Source organism: Nelumbo nucifera, chromosome 7 (assembly GCF_055504915.1).
Source record: "Nelumbo nucifera cultivar China Antique chromosome 7, China Antique-T2T, whole genome shotgun sequence".
Taxonomy (NCBI): domain Eukaryota; kingdom Viridiplantae; phylum Streptophyta; class Magnoliopsida; order Proteales; family Nelumbonaceae; genus Nelumbo; species Nelumbo nucifera.
In genome coordinates, this window is record NC_142655.1 from 16,347,976 (window position 1) to 16,363,899 (window position 15,924).

The 15,924-nt window shown below is 38.2% G+C and overlaps 2 protein-coding genes and 1 long non-coding RNA gene across 10 annotated transcripts; 2 read left to right on the top strand and 1 right to left on the bottom strand.

Moving 5' to 3' along the window:
* Positions 1-370: 370 nt before the first annotated feature.
* Positions 371-10,313, bottom strand: LOC148790211 (uncharacterized). 8 transcript variants are annotated; one of them, XM_088891133.1, is made up of 4 exons: positions 9,372-10,304; positions 9,248-9,309; positions 2,322-2,445; positions 384-1,046 (listed from the first exon to the last, which is right to left on the bottom strand). In XM_088891133.1, exons 1-4 carry the CDS (start codon positions 9,552-9,554, stop codon positions 789-791), a joined length of 627 nt encoding a protein of 208 aa, XP_088747259.1. In that variant the 5' UTR covers positions 9,555-10,304; the 3' UTR covers positions 384-788. The 8 variants fall into 8 exon arrangements, 1 of the variants encoding a protein (XP_088747259.1); XR_016078391.1 differs by lacking the exons at positions 384-1,046; positions 2,322-2,445 and adding exons at positions 4,036-4,443; positions 4,539-4,634 and having other exon boundaries at positions 9,248-10,313; XR_016078386.1 differs by lacking the exons at positions 384-1,046; positions 2,322-2,445 and adding an exon at positions 8,910-9,047 and having other exon boundaries at positions 9,372-10,313.
* On the top strand, positions 7,817-9,123 carry LOC148790212 (uncharacterized). Its single transcript, XR_016078392.1, has 2 exons — positions 7,817-8,609; positions 8,688-9,123. It is a non-coding gene; the product is annotated as an uncharacterized LOC148790212 (long non-coding RNA).
* Positions 10,314-10,836: 523 nt separating the features above from the next.
* Positions 10,837-15,508, top strand: LOC104591099 ((3S,6E)-nerolidol synthase 1-like). The gene is made up of 7 exons (XM_010249877.3): positions 10,837-11,277; positions 11,365-11,632; positions 11,748-12,120; positions 12,537-12,755; positions 13,679-13,817; positions 14,204-14,452; positions 14,854-15,508. The coding sequence occupies exons 1-7, from the start codon at positions 10,993-10,995 to the stop codon at positions 15,148-15,150; spliced, it is 1,830 nt and encodes a 609-aa protein (XP_010248179.1). The 5' UTR covers positions 10,837-10,992; the 3' UTR covers positions 15,151-15,508.
* The last annotated feature ends 416 nt before the right edge of the window (positions 15,509-15,924 follow it).

The window sequence follows — 15,924 nt, forward strand, 5'->3', positions numbered from 1 at the left end:
GATGTGGGAGTAGAGCAAGGAAAGTGAACCAGAGGTGGTCCATGTATAGAAGGTAAAGTTGAGGTGGGGATCGGATTGGTAAGAGTGTTTCACTTGACAAAAGGAAAATGGCTTTCATTAAAGACAACATTCCTGGAGATAAAAAGTCTCTTAGTGGTAAGGTCTAGGCACTTGTAACCCCGATGATTATTGTAATAGCCAAGAAACACACAATGGGAGGCCTGATAATCAAGTTTATTTTGCTGGTAGGGTCTAATATAGGGAAAACAAGAGCATCCGAACACACGAAGTGTGTTGTAATTTGGTGGAGAGCCAAAAAGCTTATCCCATCGAGACAACATGTTAATGGTTGGGGATGAAATGTAGTTGATGAGGTGTATAGCAACTTCAAATGCATCCATTCATTATGATTTAGGTACCGAAGAAGCAGCTACAAGCGTCAGCCCTGTTTCTACAATATGTTGGTGGCGGCATTCTGAGACACCATTTTGTTCTAGTGTATGGGGGCATGTAATACAATGCACAATACCAACTTCACAAAGAAAATGTGCCAGAGGCCGATTTTCAGGTCCTCTATCAGTGTGGAAGTTCTTAATGTGACAATTCAGTTTGTTTTCAATATAAGCTTTAAAATGAAGAAAAATAGATGGAACTTGTGATTTAGATGCCAAGGGAAAAATCCATGAAAATCTACTGAATTCATCAACAAATAAGAGATGTACCCAAACATCTAAGTAGATGATCTCTAGTGGGTGTAAAGCTGAAGTAGAGCCAATAGGAAATGGAAATCAATGGCTTTTCCCTAGGTGACAAGAGTCGCAGAAGTCCATGTGTTTATTAGAAACTGGTAGCTGAAACTTGTTGAAAATGTGGGTTGTGATCTTGGAACTTGGACGGCCGAGTCTTTGGTGCCAAACAGAAGATGTAGTGCGTTCCCCAACTAGTGCACAGTAACTGCCTTTATTTGAAGATGTGCTGGGAAGTGAAAGTTGATAGAGACTATTTTTAAGTGGGCCTTGAAAGAGTATCTTCGTCATGAGAGTGTCCTTAACGAGAAAACCACAAGCATTAAACTCAAAAACTGCATTATTGTCACGACAAAACTGACTTATAAAGATAAAGTTCTTAGTAATGTCCGGAACATGGAAAACATTTTGGAAGGGTAATGATCCATTTGAAGCATTTAAAACACAAGAGCCAACATGAGAGATATGAAAACCTTCCCATTTCCTACAGAATTTGATCAGAATGGTGATCCATTTGAAACCAAAATGGTGATTAAGATAAACCATACTTTAGTAAGGGGTATTAAACAAAAATGATGAGAATACTAGCCCATACTTAGTAGGGGGTCATGCCTAGTTTTTAATATGAAGCCAAAATAAAAGTTAAAGTGCAAATGGTAATTAAGATGACCTTCTAACCTGAATAAAGTGCCAACCTGAATTTAGTTGGCAAACTTGGCTTTGACCTTGACTTTTATTAGAAAGAAAGTTATGTGGGATTTAGTAAGGGAGGGGGAGTTTTCTAAATAAGTTAATGTTTGTTAGTATCTCCCATTAAAATCCCTTTTATCTTCTTATCCAAGAAAAGTAACACCAACAAAAGCATAGGAAAAATTAATCACAATTTACCAAATCTGACCATGTGGAGGAATGTGATATAGAGATCGGATTAAGTTCTCAAAAAACGGTGTTCACACTGTTCTCACAGTCAGTTGTAGTTATACATTGGGAATATATCTCCATGAATAAAAATATCTCTCTAGGAATGTGAGTATGGTATGCCTTTGTGAGGACTGAAACCATATTCGCCCATGTGATCTCATTAAAACTTTTACTTTTGAGATACAAAAATGAGCCATTTTGAGTATTTGGTAAGATTTACTTCTAACCAGATTAAAACAAAACATGAAAATGCTACCAAATTCTAATACATATTTTTTTTTTCACAAACTACTGTAATGATGCTAAAATAAGCTTGAGGAAAATGATGTGTACGATTTTACCCTTTTTTAGGGAACCTTTCGTGAATCTTGGGCTTTCAAAACGAAGGGGCCTTTCTAGAAATTCCCAGAGGCCAGGCCTAAATTACTCTAAGTGGAGGGTGGATACCTTATTTATCATTGAAAGGAAGAGAGAAAAGAACAAAGGATGTAGCCCACCTCACACCAAGTCTATTCAAAAAGGAGTTCAGATCTGTGCCCCACAAGGGGATACCCCATAGTGTCCCACAACACATCCCCGCCATGTATTATTGTTATTGAACAATGGTAAGCTAAAATACACAAAATTTAAAGACTCAAGTGAATGATTCTTTACCTGAATCTCAGATTGCAGACATCCATGTAAAGCCACAGCTGTGTATCCAAAATGTCTAAGAGCAGCTCCCACTTTTACATATTGTTGCCATGGAACGCCTTGTCTCCCAACTTGCATGTTGTGCCTGATCAATGCAGAATGTCATTCCCCCTATCAATAACTTAAATGTTCAATCATCAAAACATTCAGTCTAATATGTTTTCCTATGAAGAGAAAAGCAATAGAAAATTAATGACACAAAATTCAACAAGGTACAGTGAGTACCTTGTTGAGAAAGTTATGAGAGGGAGAAGAAAGAAGTTCACACAGTGATGTAGCATTAAATAATTAAAAACGACTGTACATTTATTCTAAAGAATAAACTTTCTTTTTGTAATTAAAAGTAAAAGAAAATCAATTAAATAAATGGAGATAGAATAGTACCTATCAGAAAGACAGAAAATATCTCGGAATATTTGACCCGTCTAATTTGCAATATACTCAATGAAAAAAGATTGGCCAATATTTGACCCGTCTCGTCCTCCAAAGGACTAATAAAAAAAGATTGGAACAAATCTCAGTTACATTCGAGCACCTCAAATTGAGCTAACTACAACAAAGAGAAACTCAAACTTCTGATCCTGTCTCACCTAAAACTTGGCCAAGACTGAGAAAGAAAAGAAAAGAAAAGACAAAGAATATTCGATAAATAAACATGTATATCAAGATTTCTGTTATTTATCAAAAAAAAAAAAGTTTGTCTTTATTGCTAAATTTTTTCATTATTTTATTCTCCAAGTGCTTAGAAAGAAGAAGAACAAAAACACACACACACAACAGAGAAAGCGCACCATTTTCTAGCGTTGATTCAAAGCTTGCAGTTTATGCCGTTCATACTCATTTCCCCTTCCCTAAAATTAACAGAATTCTAGGAATAACATCATACATGAAATCAAGACATGCTCATGCCATGATTGCATAAGTAACATATATATTGCTAGTAGACTCATTTATAGAAGTCCAAAATGATCAGGAATCTTCAGTCTGGCAGTATGATTGGAATCCCTGCCCTAAAGCCCTCTTTCCGCACCATTTTTGCTCTTTATTAAATCAAACAGAGAGAGAAATGGCTGAGAGAGAGCGAGAGAAAGAGAATCAGCTGGGAGAGGAGAGGGCAGGAAGAAGACAAGTCGTCAAGAGGGAGAGTCGCGGAGTGTGTGTGATTTATTTGCGGCAGTCGACTGATTTTTAGCGGCAGTTCTAAAGGACTTCCGCCAAAGATCAATATTTCTAGCAGCAGCCGCCGAACAGCCGGTTCGAAAACTGCCGCTAAAAATATAATTTTTTGGCAAATGTTGAGTAGCCATGAAATAATTGGGAATGGAGATAAGGGTGCTTTTAAGTTTTAACCAATATTTCCAATCCAGCATGAGAGCGAGAAATTTCCAACTGGTAATTCTGTTACTCGGCAATAGTAGAGGAGAGCCAAGGTAGAGGAGCTCTTTACTTGTCATAAGTGACACCCCTAATAAAGAAGACAAGTGTGTTTGATATATGGACAATTTAGAGAAATTAATCTCTTGGCCTGAGAACTCCCCAAATTGGGTCAGGATAGTCCGCATCTGCAACACTTCATTTTCAGTTGCCAAGTAAGTGATTTAATTTTGGGAAGTTTCTAGAAATCTTGAAACCACATACAAACGCATCTTCTAATTTACATTAAAGCATACGGGGAGAAAATATCCATATATAAGACAAACAGACAGGGGATAGTGGTCTAAGGCCCTTCGTCGGTTTGAAAGGATCTCCGACATCACAATTAAAAAGTATCGAAAAGGACATACAAACGCATCTTCTAATTTACATTAAAGCATACGGGGAGAAAATATCCATATATAAGACAAACAGACAGGGGATAGTGGTCTAAGGCCCTTCGTCGGTTTGAAAGGAAGCAGTGGAAAGAAGCGCCTGTAGTAATGAGCAAAAATAAGAAAAAAATCCCCGACACTGTAAGCTACTTGGAAGAAAAAAAGCCCAATCCACTCGATCATAAGCCTTGGATAGGTCCAATTTCAACATAAAGCTTCCATGACGCCCTTGTAGTCATTTCATTGTGTGGATTATCTCCATACTTGTTCCTCTTCTGTTCAAAAGATCTCTCAACTAGCCTCCAAATCCTTGTGTTGGAAAAGAAAATTTCAGGTATCAAACTAACAAAAGATAGCCCAGTAATCTCACGTCTCTTTTTTGCAGATGACATTTATTATTTGTTCACTAGGGCAGACCCTGTTGAAGGCCAAGTTGTCCTGGAAACAATTCAACTCTATGAAAGAGCTTCAAGCCAACAGGTAAACTTTAGAATGAATAAGATCACAAAGTGTAGAAGAAACAAAATCACTTATATTATGAGGCGAAGGTCCCCAAATATTAGAATGAATAAGATCAAAAAGTGTAGAAGAAACAAAATCACTTATATTAAAAGGCAAAGCATGATGTTTTGAGAGAGGACATGAAACACAATCAACGTGGGTTGTTTTAACAGGAGCCAAACATCCATTAGAAATTAAATATCCTAACCTAGAGGTAGAAATGTGACCAAGGCGAGAATGCCAGACACTAGAGGTGACAGCAGCAGCAAGAGATGGTAATTGAAGAGATGATAGCTCAAACAGTCTACCAACCTTACGGCCTGTCCCAATGATCTTCTCTGTCCGTGGATCCTACACAGTACAACCACGACTTGAGAAATGTATTTCAAAACCAAGTTCACATAATTGTCCAACAGATATAAGATTTAAAGATAATTGAGGTACCAAAAAAGTGTTAGGAAGTGACAAACGAGATGTTGAAATAGTTCCTACACTTGTGACAGTTAAGGTGGAACTATCGGTAGTATGAACAATTAGTGTAATAGAAGGATTTGACTTGGAAGTAAACAGGGATGAGTTGGATGTCATATGATTGCACCAGGCAGAATCAAAATACCATGATGAGGTAGTACCTGGAGTGACGGACAAGACTGTTTTAGAAGGCATACCAGAATCAGGTTTGAGCTGTTGAAGGAGAGTTCGGAGATCTCTAAGAAAGAATTTTGGAGAGGTGTTAGCAGAAGAATCCTCTATGGCAGCAGCTGCAGTAGAACTTGAAGCCTGAGAACTCATGGATGAGGACTTCTGTCCAGACGCCTTTTTGGCTTGCAAGCGGTGACACTCCGAAATAGTATGATCAATCTTCTTGCAGTAATTGCAGAAAGTCCGTTTTGAAGATTTATATGAAGTTGAAGAAGTAGCAAACGTACCCGGAGTAGAAAGAACAACATCAATAGATAATAAGGATCGCTCATCTCGAAGTATTTTTAGTCGAGTTTCTTCAGAGAGCAAATCTTTGATTACAACTTCAAGGGAAGGCAATGGGCTACGATGAAGTAGAGTACCACTAATAGGTTCATACTCATCCCTGAGAGTCATCAGAAGATGCCAAATACGTTGGCAATCGCGAAGCTTAGAATAAGTAGTAGCTGCAGAGGTACTATCTCATTCAGGTTCACACTGTGCTAACTGATCCCAAAGAACTTCTAACTCAGAGACATAACTGTGAATGGTCTGTTTAGGTTGCTGCTTCATACGGTGAAGACGCCTATAGAGCTGAAACTGATGCACATCATCAGAAATAGAATACCGAGCTTGTAAGAAATCCCATACCTCTTTAGGAGAGTCATATCTGCGAAATTCCAACTTGATGCTTGCAATACAAGTATTGCGAAACCAGGTCAATATTTGATGATTTTTCCCATCCCATCTTTCTACTCGTTCAACAAACTTATCTTCTGTTTCATCAGCAACTTTAGTAGGTTTGGGAACCTCACCAGTCACATATCGCCATAGAAGGCGGCCCTTGAGAAAATTGCACATCTCTTGGGACCATAAATCATAATTTGAGCCATCGAAGGTAACAGTGATGGGATGAGAGATATGTTGAATAACTTCAAATGAATCCATGAGGAGAAACACAGATCTTTGGAGCAACACAAATCACGGAAAAAAACTGGCTATGGTGGACGAGTTGGGAAGGTGAAGGATCTGTACGCTTGCTCTCTATCCCTCACTAATGCCGTAGGAGAATGCTGTAACTCTCGATCTCTAGAACGGCGGGGCTGAGAACGGAAGCACCAAGATCGTACGCTGTTCAGTTAAAGTGAGTTATAATTGAACTAACTGATGGGTGGTATTCGTTGGATGCCCTCTTGGACGTACCGCTTTAAAAACTGCAGAAACTTTGGATCTGGGGAGCAAGTTTATGTGGCTGGTGCATGAATGCAGATGGCGCAGAATTCCGGAAGAGGCGATTCCGAAGAGTGCCGACGACGCCTTACGACTGGCCGGCGATGGCTATCCAGAACCCTATTGATGCAAGAAGGAACGAGTCGTCTGTGTTTCGCAAGGGTCTTCCTGCTCCGCCGAGGCGATTCCGAAGAGCGCCGACGATGCCTTACGACTGGCCAACAATGGCTATCTAGAACCCTGTTGAAGCAAGAAGGAACGAGTCGTATGTGTTTCGCAAGGGTCTTCCTGCTCCGCCGCCCAGTACAGAGGTAAACAGAGAACTGAAGCTTGGATCCTCCGTCTTCCAAGTCTGTGACCAGTCCGACGACTCCGTCCGGTATAGAGGTAAGCAGAGAGCTGAAGCTTGGATCCTCCGTCTTCCAAGTCTGCGACCAGACCGACGACTCCTCTGCTTCGGTTGGCTGTGGAACAGGCTTGGATTCTCTATCCTCCGTCTTCCAAGTTTGTGACCAGACCAACGACTCCTCTGCTCCGGTTGATTGCGTAACACGCTTGATGACGAGGAGGGAGTTGAAGATATTGAAGATCTAAATTACCCGGTTTATAGGGAAAATTTCCATCCCTACAATTCTAATAATTTTTTTCCTATAACCAAATAACTAACTAATCTTAAATTAAATAACAATAAATTACAATATTTTATGATAATTCCCAAAAAAAATTATTGAAAATGCTATTGATTAGTAATGATGTATAGTAAATTAATTATTTTAAATAACAATAAACTAATATAAATTATTTACTTTTTAAGCCTAAATTATTTACTATTAATCAAAGTAAATGTAATTATAGTAAATTAATGTAATTATGGTCGAAGTCAACCAAGTGGTCTAGATTGGTGAAGATAGACTTAATAAATTGCCTAAATTATTTAATAATCATTTATTGAAATAATAGTAATGGGTTGTTAATTAAATAATTATGAAACAATTTCTAATAGATTAATTTCCTAATTTAGTTTTCCCAAAATTTGTAATGACTATTTAGTTGAATAATAATGATGGATTATTATTTAAATAGTTATGGAGAGCTTTTTTTCATAGATTAATTTCTTAAATTTTTAATTACTTATTTAAAAAATAACTATGGATTATTAGTTAAAGAATTTTCCTAAATTATTTGATAACTGTTAACTATAATTATTGACTTTCTAGAAATTAATAAATTGTGCTAATTATTAAATAGTGGATTGTTTGTTAGATTGTTAAATTATTTAATATTTTGTTAAATAGTGGGTTCTTTATGAAATAATTATTTCATAATTTTTGGTAGAATATTTCTAGAAATTTTTAATAATTTTCAGAACTAATGGAATATTTAACAATAGATTATTATTTAAGAATAAATTATTTAATAATATTGGAAGATGCAATGACTATATAGGAAACATTGAATTCCCCTTATTCCCCTCTCTTTGCTTGAAATCGCATCTATAGAAAATGAGAGACGATTAGTTGAGGGGGGAGAGTGAGAACTCAATGGAAAGGGAGAGGAATGAAGAGAAAGGGTGCTGAGATGACAAATTGGGAGCGATGGGAAGGGGGAGAAGAGAGAAGAAAAAAGAATGCCGGATTGGAGTAACGGAGCAAGGAGAAGCAAAGTAACATGGATCGTCTTATTATATAGATAGATAGATAAATAGATAATAGATCTCACATTACAAGCCAAGCAGATATCAAAACTAAATTTAACCCCACATTCGAAAATAATTATCCCCATGACCCATGAAATGTGAATTCAAATCTGCCCCCCACCGCCTTGCGCCCCAAAAACGTCCCACACAATGGGAGGCCGCCAGCTGTCCTCCCACACACACTCTCCCCTCGGCGCGTGTGGAGTTAAGGAACGGCCGTTAGTTCCCAATCAGCGCCCAGAACCAAACTCTCGACTTGGACCAGTGCAACCTTGCACTCCTCCGATCCTATCATCTCTAGTGTCGATGACCGTTCCGGCAGATACATCGTAGGTGCGAACTCGTCACTCTCTCTCATCTCCCTCTCACATCCTTTATTTTTTAATTTATTTTTTTCAATACAAAAAACAGGGAGAAGGATCACCGGCCGGCGACCACCCGACCATTATACAGGTGCGTTTTCTCCTCTTCTTTCTCAGTTTTTTTTTTTTTTTATTTGCATTTCCCCAACCTGTTCTATGTATTTCCCCAACCCATAAAGCAGAGAATGAAAATCCAGTCTCTTCTTCTCTTCCTGATTCTCCTCATGGTTTCCTTCTTTCTCTTCGACAACGGAGTTTCCGCCATGCTACTCGGCGACTGGCAACCCATTCAAGATGTGAATGACCCACATGTCCAAGAGATCTGGCAGTTTACCGTCGCTAAGTACAACAAGGATGCCAAAACCAACCTCCAGTTTAACGCAAATCTTTGGACTTTGGACTCTCAACTCTAAAGAGTGAAAATATCATGTCTTCTTTATTAAAAAAAAAGTTAAGGAAATGAAAGCTACCATTTTCATGTTTTATATGACGAGTAAGAAGAAAAAATCGGCAACATATATCAGTGTAACAGTTTGGAGAAAATGCAAATGTAAAAACAAAAAAAAAAAAAAAAAATAGAGTAGATGGAAGAGAGCAAAAAACGCACACCTATATACTGTTGCTGGTGGTTGCCGGAGATGGCCGGTGGTGGGTGAAACCTCTCCTTTGTTCTGAATCGAAAAAAAAGGGTAAATTATAAGAGAGAGATGAGATGAGAGGGACGGATTCATACCTTCGGTGTTTCTGCCGCAATGGTCATCGGCACCGGAGACGATCGGATCGGAGTAGTGCAAGGTTGCACAGGTCCAGGTCGAGAGTTTGGTTTTGGGGCTGCTTCAGAACTAACGGCCGTTCCGTTAACTCTACAGGCGCTGAGGGGAGTGTGTGTGTGGAAGGACAGCTGGCAGCCTCCCATTGTGTGGAACGTTTTTGGGGCGCCAGGCGGTGGGGGGCAGATATGAACTCATGAAATGTATGGATCCTTAAACTAAATGTGATATTTTTTTTAGATAGATCATAAAGAAAAAAGTAAAAAAAAGCTATAAGCTGTTCTAATAAGTTGTGAAATGAAATTATTCAATTAAATCCACAACACGTAAAACTCGATCAAATTATTCAGTTAATTCCGTACAACATGTGATGTCATAGATAGAACCCCTACAAAAGTAGATATTATGTATTTCTCGTGGTTGACATGAGTCTGCTTGTCAGCATTACAATGTGTGAATGGAAAGCTTGGAAAAGTATATCTTAACTTGCCAAAAAATAAAAAAACATTTTTCTCATGTACGTTCACATCAAAAGAAAGTTGTTTGAACCTTACGAGTCATTTAAGGTAGATGGAGGATGTATGTGTATCTGTCATTTGACATGAACATACATAACACAATATTAGGGGGCTCCGATCTAACGAGGAATTGTTTTAACATCCTTTCCCACCATTTTGTCAGCTAGCATGACCTTTGAAGGAATGACGATTCTCTCCTCTTCCCTTGGGAATGAAATCCCATTCTAACTTATTTTAATTCACATTCTAATTCTTATGTGAATCAAATAGACAATGGAAATAAATCATTCTGATTTCAGAGAATTTTGATTTTGATTCTAATTCTGATTGATCTGTGAACCAAATGGGCCCTAAATATTATCCATGATGACATGCAAAGTCCTTGGGTCCATGAATATACGTGTATGTACACTAGCAGTTGGAATTGGTTTCTCGTTTTAAGTCGGGTTATTTTTGTATAATTTTTTGTTTTGAGCTGGCTTTTGTGGTGGGTGAGGGACTTGGGCTTCCTCTTTTTGTGAGGGCCCGCTCATTTTACAATCTATCCTCTCTTGTTCTTTTGCATTTTATTAATAAATTAAATTTTTTCTTATATTAAAAAAAAAGTAATCATTAATTCTTTTGAAATAAATAAAACAGAAGTTTTATTAAAGAAGAATAAAACAAGAAGAAATATAGATAAAGACATCAAAGGAAGCAAATTAAACGATATTATCTTCTAAGTAGGACTGTGTGATCGAGGATGGTTTTGCGTTGAGAAAAAATATCTCCCAAAGGGAAGAATCTCTGCGTATTTTTCATGTGTTGATGTTGGATCATGTTGCTTTCATTTCATGTCATGTTGCCCATCATCTGGGCCACTTTTTCTGATAGCCCTTTTATTTATACGGAAAAGTATGACAGGCTTAATGCAGATTTCTGATTTACACCACAAATCTATAAGAAGAATAAATAATTCTATAAATTGAGATGATCCTTCTATCCCCATTTCATAGCAAAAGTAGTCTCTCTGATCCCACAACTACAACCCAAATCCCCCCTTGCCCAAAGCAGTCTGCGGATCAGTATGTCCTTCCTCAGTATTATCACTGCTGAGCCAACAGTCCAACCGATCACCAGAACGAAATTGGTGGAGCAGTGGCCTAGCCATGGACCAAAGCCTATAAGGTGGTGGAACTGCAGGTTGCATGCAAGCCAGACAACAAGAAATCAGTCTTCCCTGAAATTGTCCACAATATTTGGCCCAGCAGAAGCTTTCAACATCATTACTTGCAAAGCATCTAGTGGTGAATTTATGACTGAAAAGGGAAGCTTACTTTCTTGGGAAAGCCCATCAGCTCTTCACATGGAGGTGGATCGATATGTTTAATATTTGTTTGTTTTTCATAACTTGATCATTTGTCCAAAACCATGCAGCTGACACTTACGTTATTTGCAGGATATCATATGCGGAAAGCACAGGAATAGATGCGAGGAGCTGTGCGGCTTACTCTTGAAAGTAGAAGACCCATTAGAGTCCATGGCCTTGATCGATGCACTGCAACGACTATGCATTGATCACCATTTTGAAGAGGAGATCAGGACTGTGTTAAGTGTGTTGTATACAAGGTTTGGTTCAGATATTTATCAGATGGGAACCGGCAGTCTGCATGACGTCTCTCTTTGCTTCAGATTATTTAGACAAGCTGGGTACTGTGTGCCTACAGGTAAGAATTGTAATGCCGTTAGGCTAGCTCCTGTTCTTCCTGAACCAAATAATTAAAACTGTAGAATAGAACTATATTAAGCTCGACTAATTTCTGTTCAACAATATTGGAGCAGATGTGTTTGATAAGTTCAGGGACAACAGGGGTCGGTTTAAACCAGAACTAAATGAAGACACAAGGGGAATGCTGAGTTTATTTGAAGCTTCACACCTGGGAATACACGGTGAAGACATACTGGATGAAGCCAATGAGCTTGCTTACAAACACCTTTCTGCTTCAAGGTTGAACCTCAGCCCACCTCTGGCGAGAGCCGTGGAAGATACCCTAAAGCACCCCTTTAACAAAAGCTTGGCTAGTTTCAAGGTCAAAAGCTATCTTAAGAATTTCTCAAGCTCATATTGGTGGCACAATTCCTTACAAGAACTGGCCAAAGTGGAATTCAACCTTGTTCAATCTCTGCACCGCCAAGAAGTCGCTCAGGTTTCTCAGTAAGTGGCCGGTATAGTTTTAATTTGTTGGCTACTTAGTTAATTAGGTGCCGTTTTGCAAGTCTTTTGTAAAAGATTTTCCGGAAGATCTCATAGCCAAAAAAATTGCTGGACTTTTTTTGAAGCCGATAGACAGTTTGGTTGGAGACACGTCTTTTCACACAAAAATGGGACAAAAAATGTTGAAAAACTCCATTTGATGTTTTCTGAAAATAGTTCAAAACGGGCTTTGAAATTTTTTGATAAATAGATATTTCCCCAGCCAAGCCAGAAAAGATGAAAACACGAATTACTAGTAGGCTTCCAAACAACCAACAGCCCTTGTTAAAAAACGCACCAGACTGGACCTTAGTTCTTTTATCTGTTTGTTTCAACAGTTAGATGTATTCTAATCCTATTATTTGCAATATTATTAGGTGGTGGAGAGATCTGGGTTTGTCAGACGAGTTGAAGTTTGCCAGAAATCAACCACTTAAATGGTACATGTGGTCCATGGTGGTTCTCAGAGATCCGAGATTCTCAGAGCAAAGGATTGACCTAACAAAACCCATTGCACTTATCTACATAATCGATGATATTTTTGATGTTTATGGAACACTCGATGAACTTGTCATTTTCACAGAAGTAATCAACAAGTAAGAAATGCCCCCAACTAGCTATCATTTAATGATTTAATTTCACTATTTTAATGATAGTAAATAGGAAATATTATTAAAAGGTGAAAAAATGAATAATCATTTTTTTTCTTAAAGTTAAAAAAAAAAAATCCTAGTTAAGAAAAAATAAACAGGCTCTTAATCTAAATCAAGAAAACAAAAAAACAGAATACCTGCCACCAGCGTTGCAGAACAGTTCAACAACTCTCGAGTGATTTTTGAACACGTCAGTGTGTTAATCAGGTATCGTTTGATATGATATTTTGTCTTTTCACCACACTGGCCTGTTAATCAGGTATCGCACGACATGTAAACTCAAAAAGGACACTCCTCCCATACCCAACAATACGCGTGATCTGTTCCTTAAAATACCTTAGCTTACTCTTAAAAAAGGACACTGAATAGGTATTTCTTCCCTAACAATTTCGAACATCCTCACTGCATGCTGATCCAATGTCACTGGTCTTGATCGCCCGCCCTAGGCCTCTACCAAATCTCCCTTGATCGCCTCATTAATTTCAAATTGTGCACCAATTAAAGTCTTCTCTGGGTATTGATTTTTCTAGGCCAATTGCTCTTTTTTGCAGCATCTCCCGAATGTTGCAAAAAGTTACCAAAGAATTGACCGATGAGGGACTCTGACCCGTGCCTTTAACCTAATCCTGAAGGCTCAGTTTGGAAATTAAAGAGTACAAATGCGAATATATAAAATATAAGGTTTTGCATTCTGCATATTTGCATTTGTACTCCTTCCAAATGGAGCTGAAGGCCCAATCTTCCACACATTCTTTGGATCGCTTCCCTCTCATCAAAGTACCCCAGTAGTCATCACAAACAGTACTCTCTGTCTCCGATGATGGCCCTCACTACATTGACTCTAGTATGATGAATTTGACATGCAGATGGGAACTAGTTGCTGCTGAACAGCTTCCCAAGTACATGAGGAAGTGTTTTAAGGCACTTTATGGCATTACAAATGAAATATGCACCAAGGTTTTTAAAGAAACTGGGTGGAACCCTATCAACTCCCTGCAGAAGGCGGTAGGTAACATTTGACCTGGATCATGATCACTAATTTTACATTCTCTCTCTCTCTCTCTCTCTATCTATCCATATATAATAATTCATACCTCCTCCTTTTGTTATTTTTAGATTAAATAAAAAACAAGTCAAAATTAAAACTTTTATGGGTCTTCATTGTCTATCACATTGTATCTCTTGTTTTTTCTTCTTTAATTAATGAAAAAGAGGTTGATAATAAAATACCCTCAAAAATCAAAATCAAAATTATATAGAACTATTTTGAAAACCATATTTTTTTTGGGGTATAAAAGCTACCAAAGTAGATTTTACTTCGCTTTGGAGGAAAAATCCAAAATGTGGCTACTGTACAGCCTACATGTTAATATTGTATTGGATGCATGCAGTGGGCCAGTCTTTGCAATGCATTTCTTGTAGAGGCAAAATGGTTTTCTTCCAGGCAGCTGCCAAACGAGACAGACTACTTGAAGAATGGAATCGTTAGCTCTGGAGTGCATGTGGCGCTAATTCACATTTTCTTTCTATTGGGCCAAGGCATTACCAAAGAAAGTGTCGACTATCTGGACGCTGCTCCGGCCATTATCTCTTCCTCAGCATCCATTCTTCGTCTCTGGGATGACCTGGGAAGCGCTAAGGTACAGTTGTGTTTGATACTATCTGATCACCATTTCTTTGTTTTATACAAGTCATTAATGGACCAAAAGCAATGGAGTGTGAGCTTATTCTTCAAAAGTGTTCTGAGCTCCTGTTGAGGTTGAATTGACCTTAATCAGGGATTGCGTCTGGTTTGGGTTAAGGTGATTAGGTGAACCCATTTTGTACCTGATTAAGTGTCAGGATTTGGGCTTGGCTTTATACTGTTTAGGACTTCAAATTTTGGCAGAAGCTAAGCTCGAGAGCAGCCCATAACATGCCTACTTATGACCATATTAAAAAAATATGAGATGCTTGGTACAATTTTGTTTAAACGGAGATTGAGTTTCATTGATATATTAATTGCCTGACTAAAGGCTAAACTTAATCAATAAAATGGCAGGATGAGAACCAAGAAGGATACGATGGATCATACATAGAGTGCTACATGAAGAATCACCAAGGAATTTCAATTGAAGGCGCAAGAAATCATGTCCTTGGCATGATTTCAGACTCATGGAAACAGCTTAACCAAGAATGCCTCTCACCAAACCCCTTCTCACCAACATTTATAGAGGCAATACATAATTTTGCAAAGATGGTATCTGTGATGTATGATTATGATGACTATCGACGCCTTCCGGTCCTTGAGGAATATATTAACTCATTGCTTTTTGAAAATATTCCTCTGCGAGGGTGATACCAATTCTGTTGTACTTCAGAAACCAAATCGCAAGCTGCAACAACCTTATACATTTGCCTCATTAATTAATCCAGCATATGCTACGTACGCTTATTAGGGTTTTCTAAGTGTCAGAGGTTGTTCAACCTTGTATACTTCGTTACGATTTCCTTTTATGGACTTCTTTTCCTCCATCTTCCATAAAGGCCGGAATCACGTAAATCTATGTATGTTCAATTTTTCTTGTCTTTTTTTGTTTCTTAATATCTATGTTTTGCCTTATTTTCTTGTGTCATTTAAATATATGTTTCTGGGTTTTGTGTAACAATGGGATACGACATAATGGATACATATATAGATTTTTGCTTGATGTTAATTGGAGAGTCCATGGGTGACACCTATTGTAGTCTAAAATCGGGCGACAAATGAAAGAAGAGAGAAATCTAATTGAGGAGGCTTGGTGAGCTGAACTGCTTCCGAAGGCACTTTGTAAGAAAGGAAGACAGTCTCGAGGTGTGTCTCTGAGGAGATTTCTTAGGTAGGTAATAGGTACGCAAGGAAAGCAAAATGACAAGGTGAGGGTAAGAAGAATGCTATATGTGTATACCATTTTATGGGGTTGCCTAACCTATAACCTATTTATATTTATAGAAGAGGCTTCATGCCGAGGAGATTTAATCCTATTAGTAGACGATTGCTGAGCCAGGCCTGGGCTTCTTAGTTCTTAGTGATGTCCTTGTTAGCATCTGGCCATCTGGGTATGCCACCGACATATGGTGAACAGGTCGGTCG

Excerpts from the sequence above, each read along its gene's own strand:
- LOC148790211 (XM_088891133.1), bottom strand. The coding sequence starts at position 9,554 with ATGGGAGGCTGCCAGCTGTCCTTCCACACACACACTCCCCTCAGCGCC. Across the intron at positions 9,310-9,371 it reads TTGCGGCAGAAACACCGAAG|AACAAAGGAGAGGTTTCACC; the intron begins GTATGAATCCGT and ends TTTTCGATTCAG. Across the intron at positions 1,047-2,321 it reads GTCTGCAATCTGAGATTCAG|GACACTCTCATGACGAAGAT; the intron begins GTAAAGAATCAT and ends TTTCTCGTTAAG.
- LOC104591099 (XM_010249877.3), top strand. The coding sequence starts at position 10,993 with ATGTCCTTCCTCAGTATTATCACTGCTGAGCCAACAGTCCAACCGATC. Across the intron at positions 11,278-11,364 it reads CATCAGCTCTTCACATGGAG|GATATCATATGCGGAAAGCA; the intron begins GTGGATCGATAT and ends CGTTATTTGCAG. Across the intron at positions 12,121-12,536 it reads GAAGTCGCTCAGGTTTCTCA|GTGGTGGAGAGATCTGGGTT; the intron begins GTAAGTGGCCGG and ends CAATATTATTAG.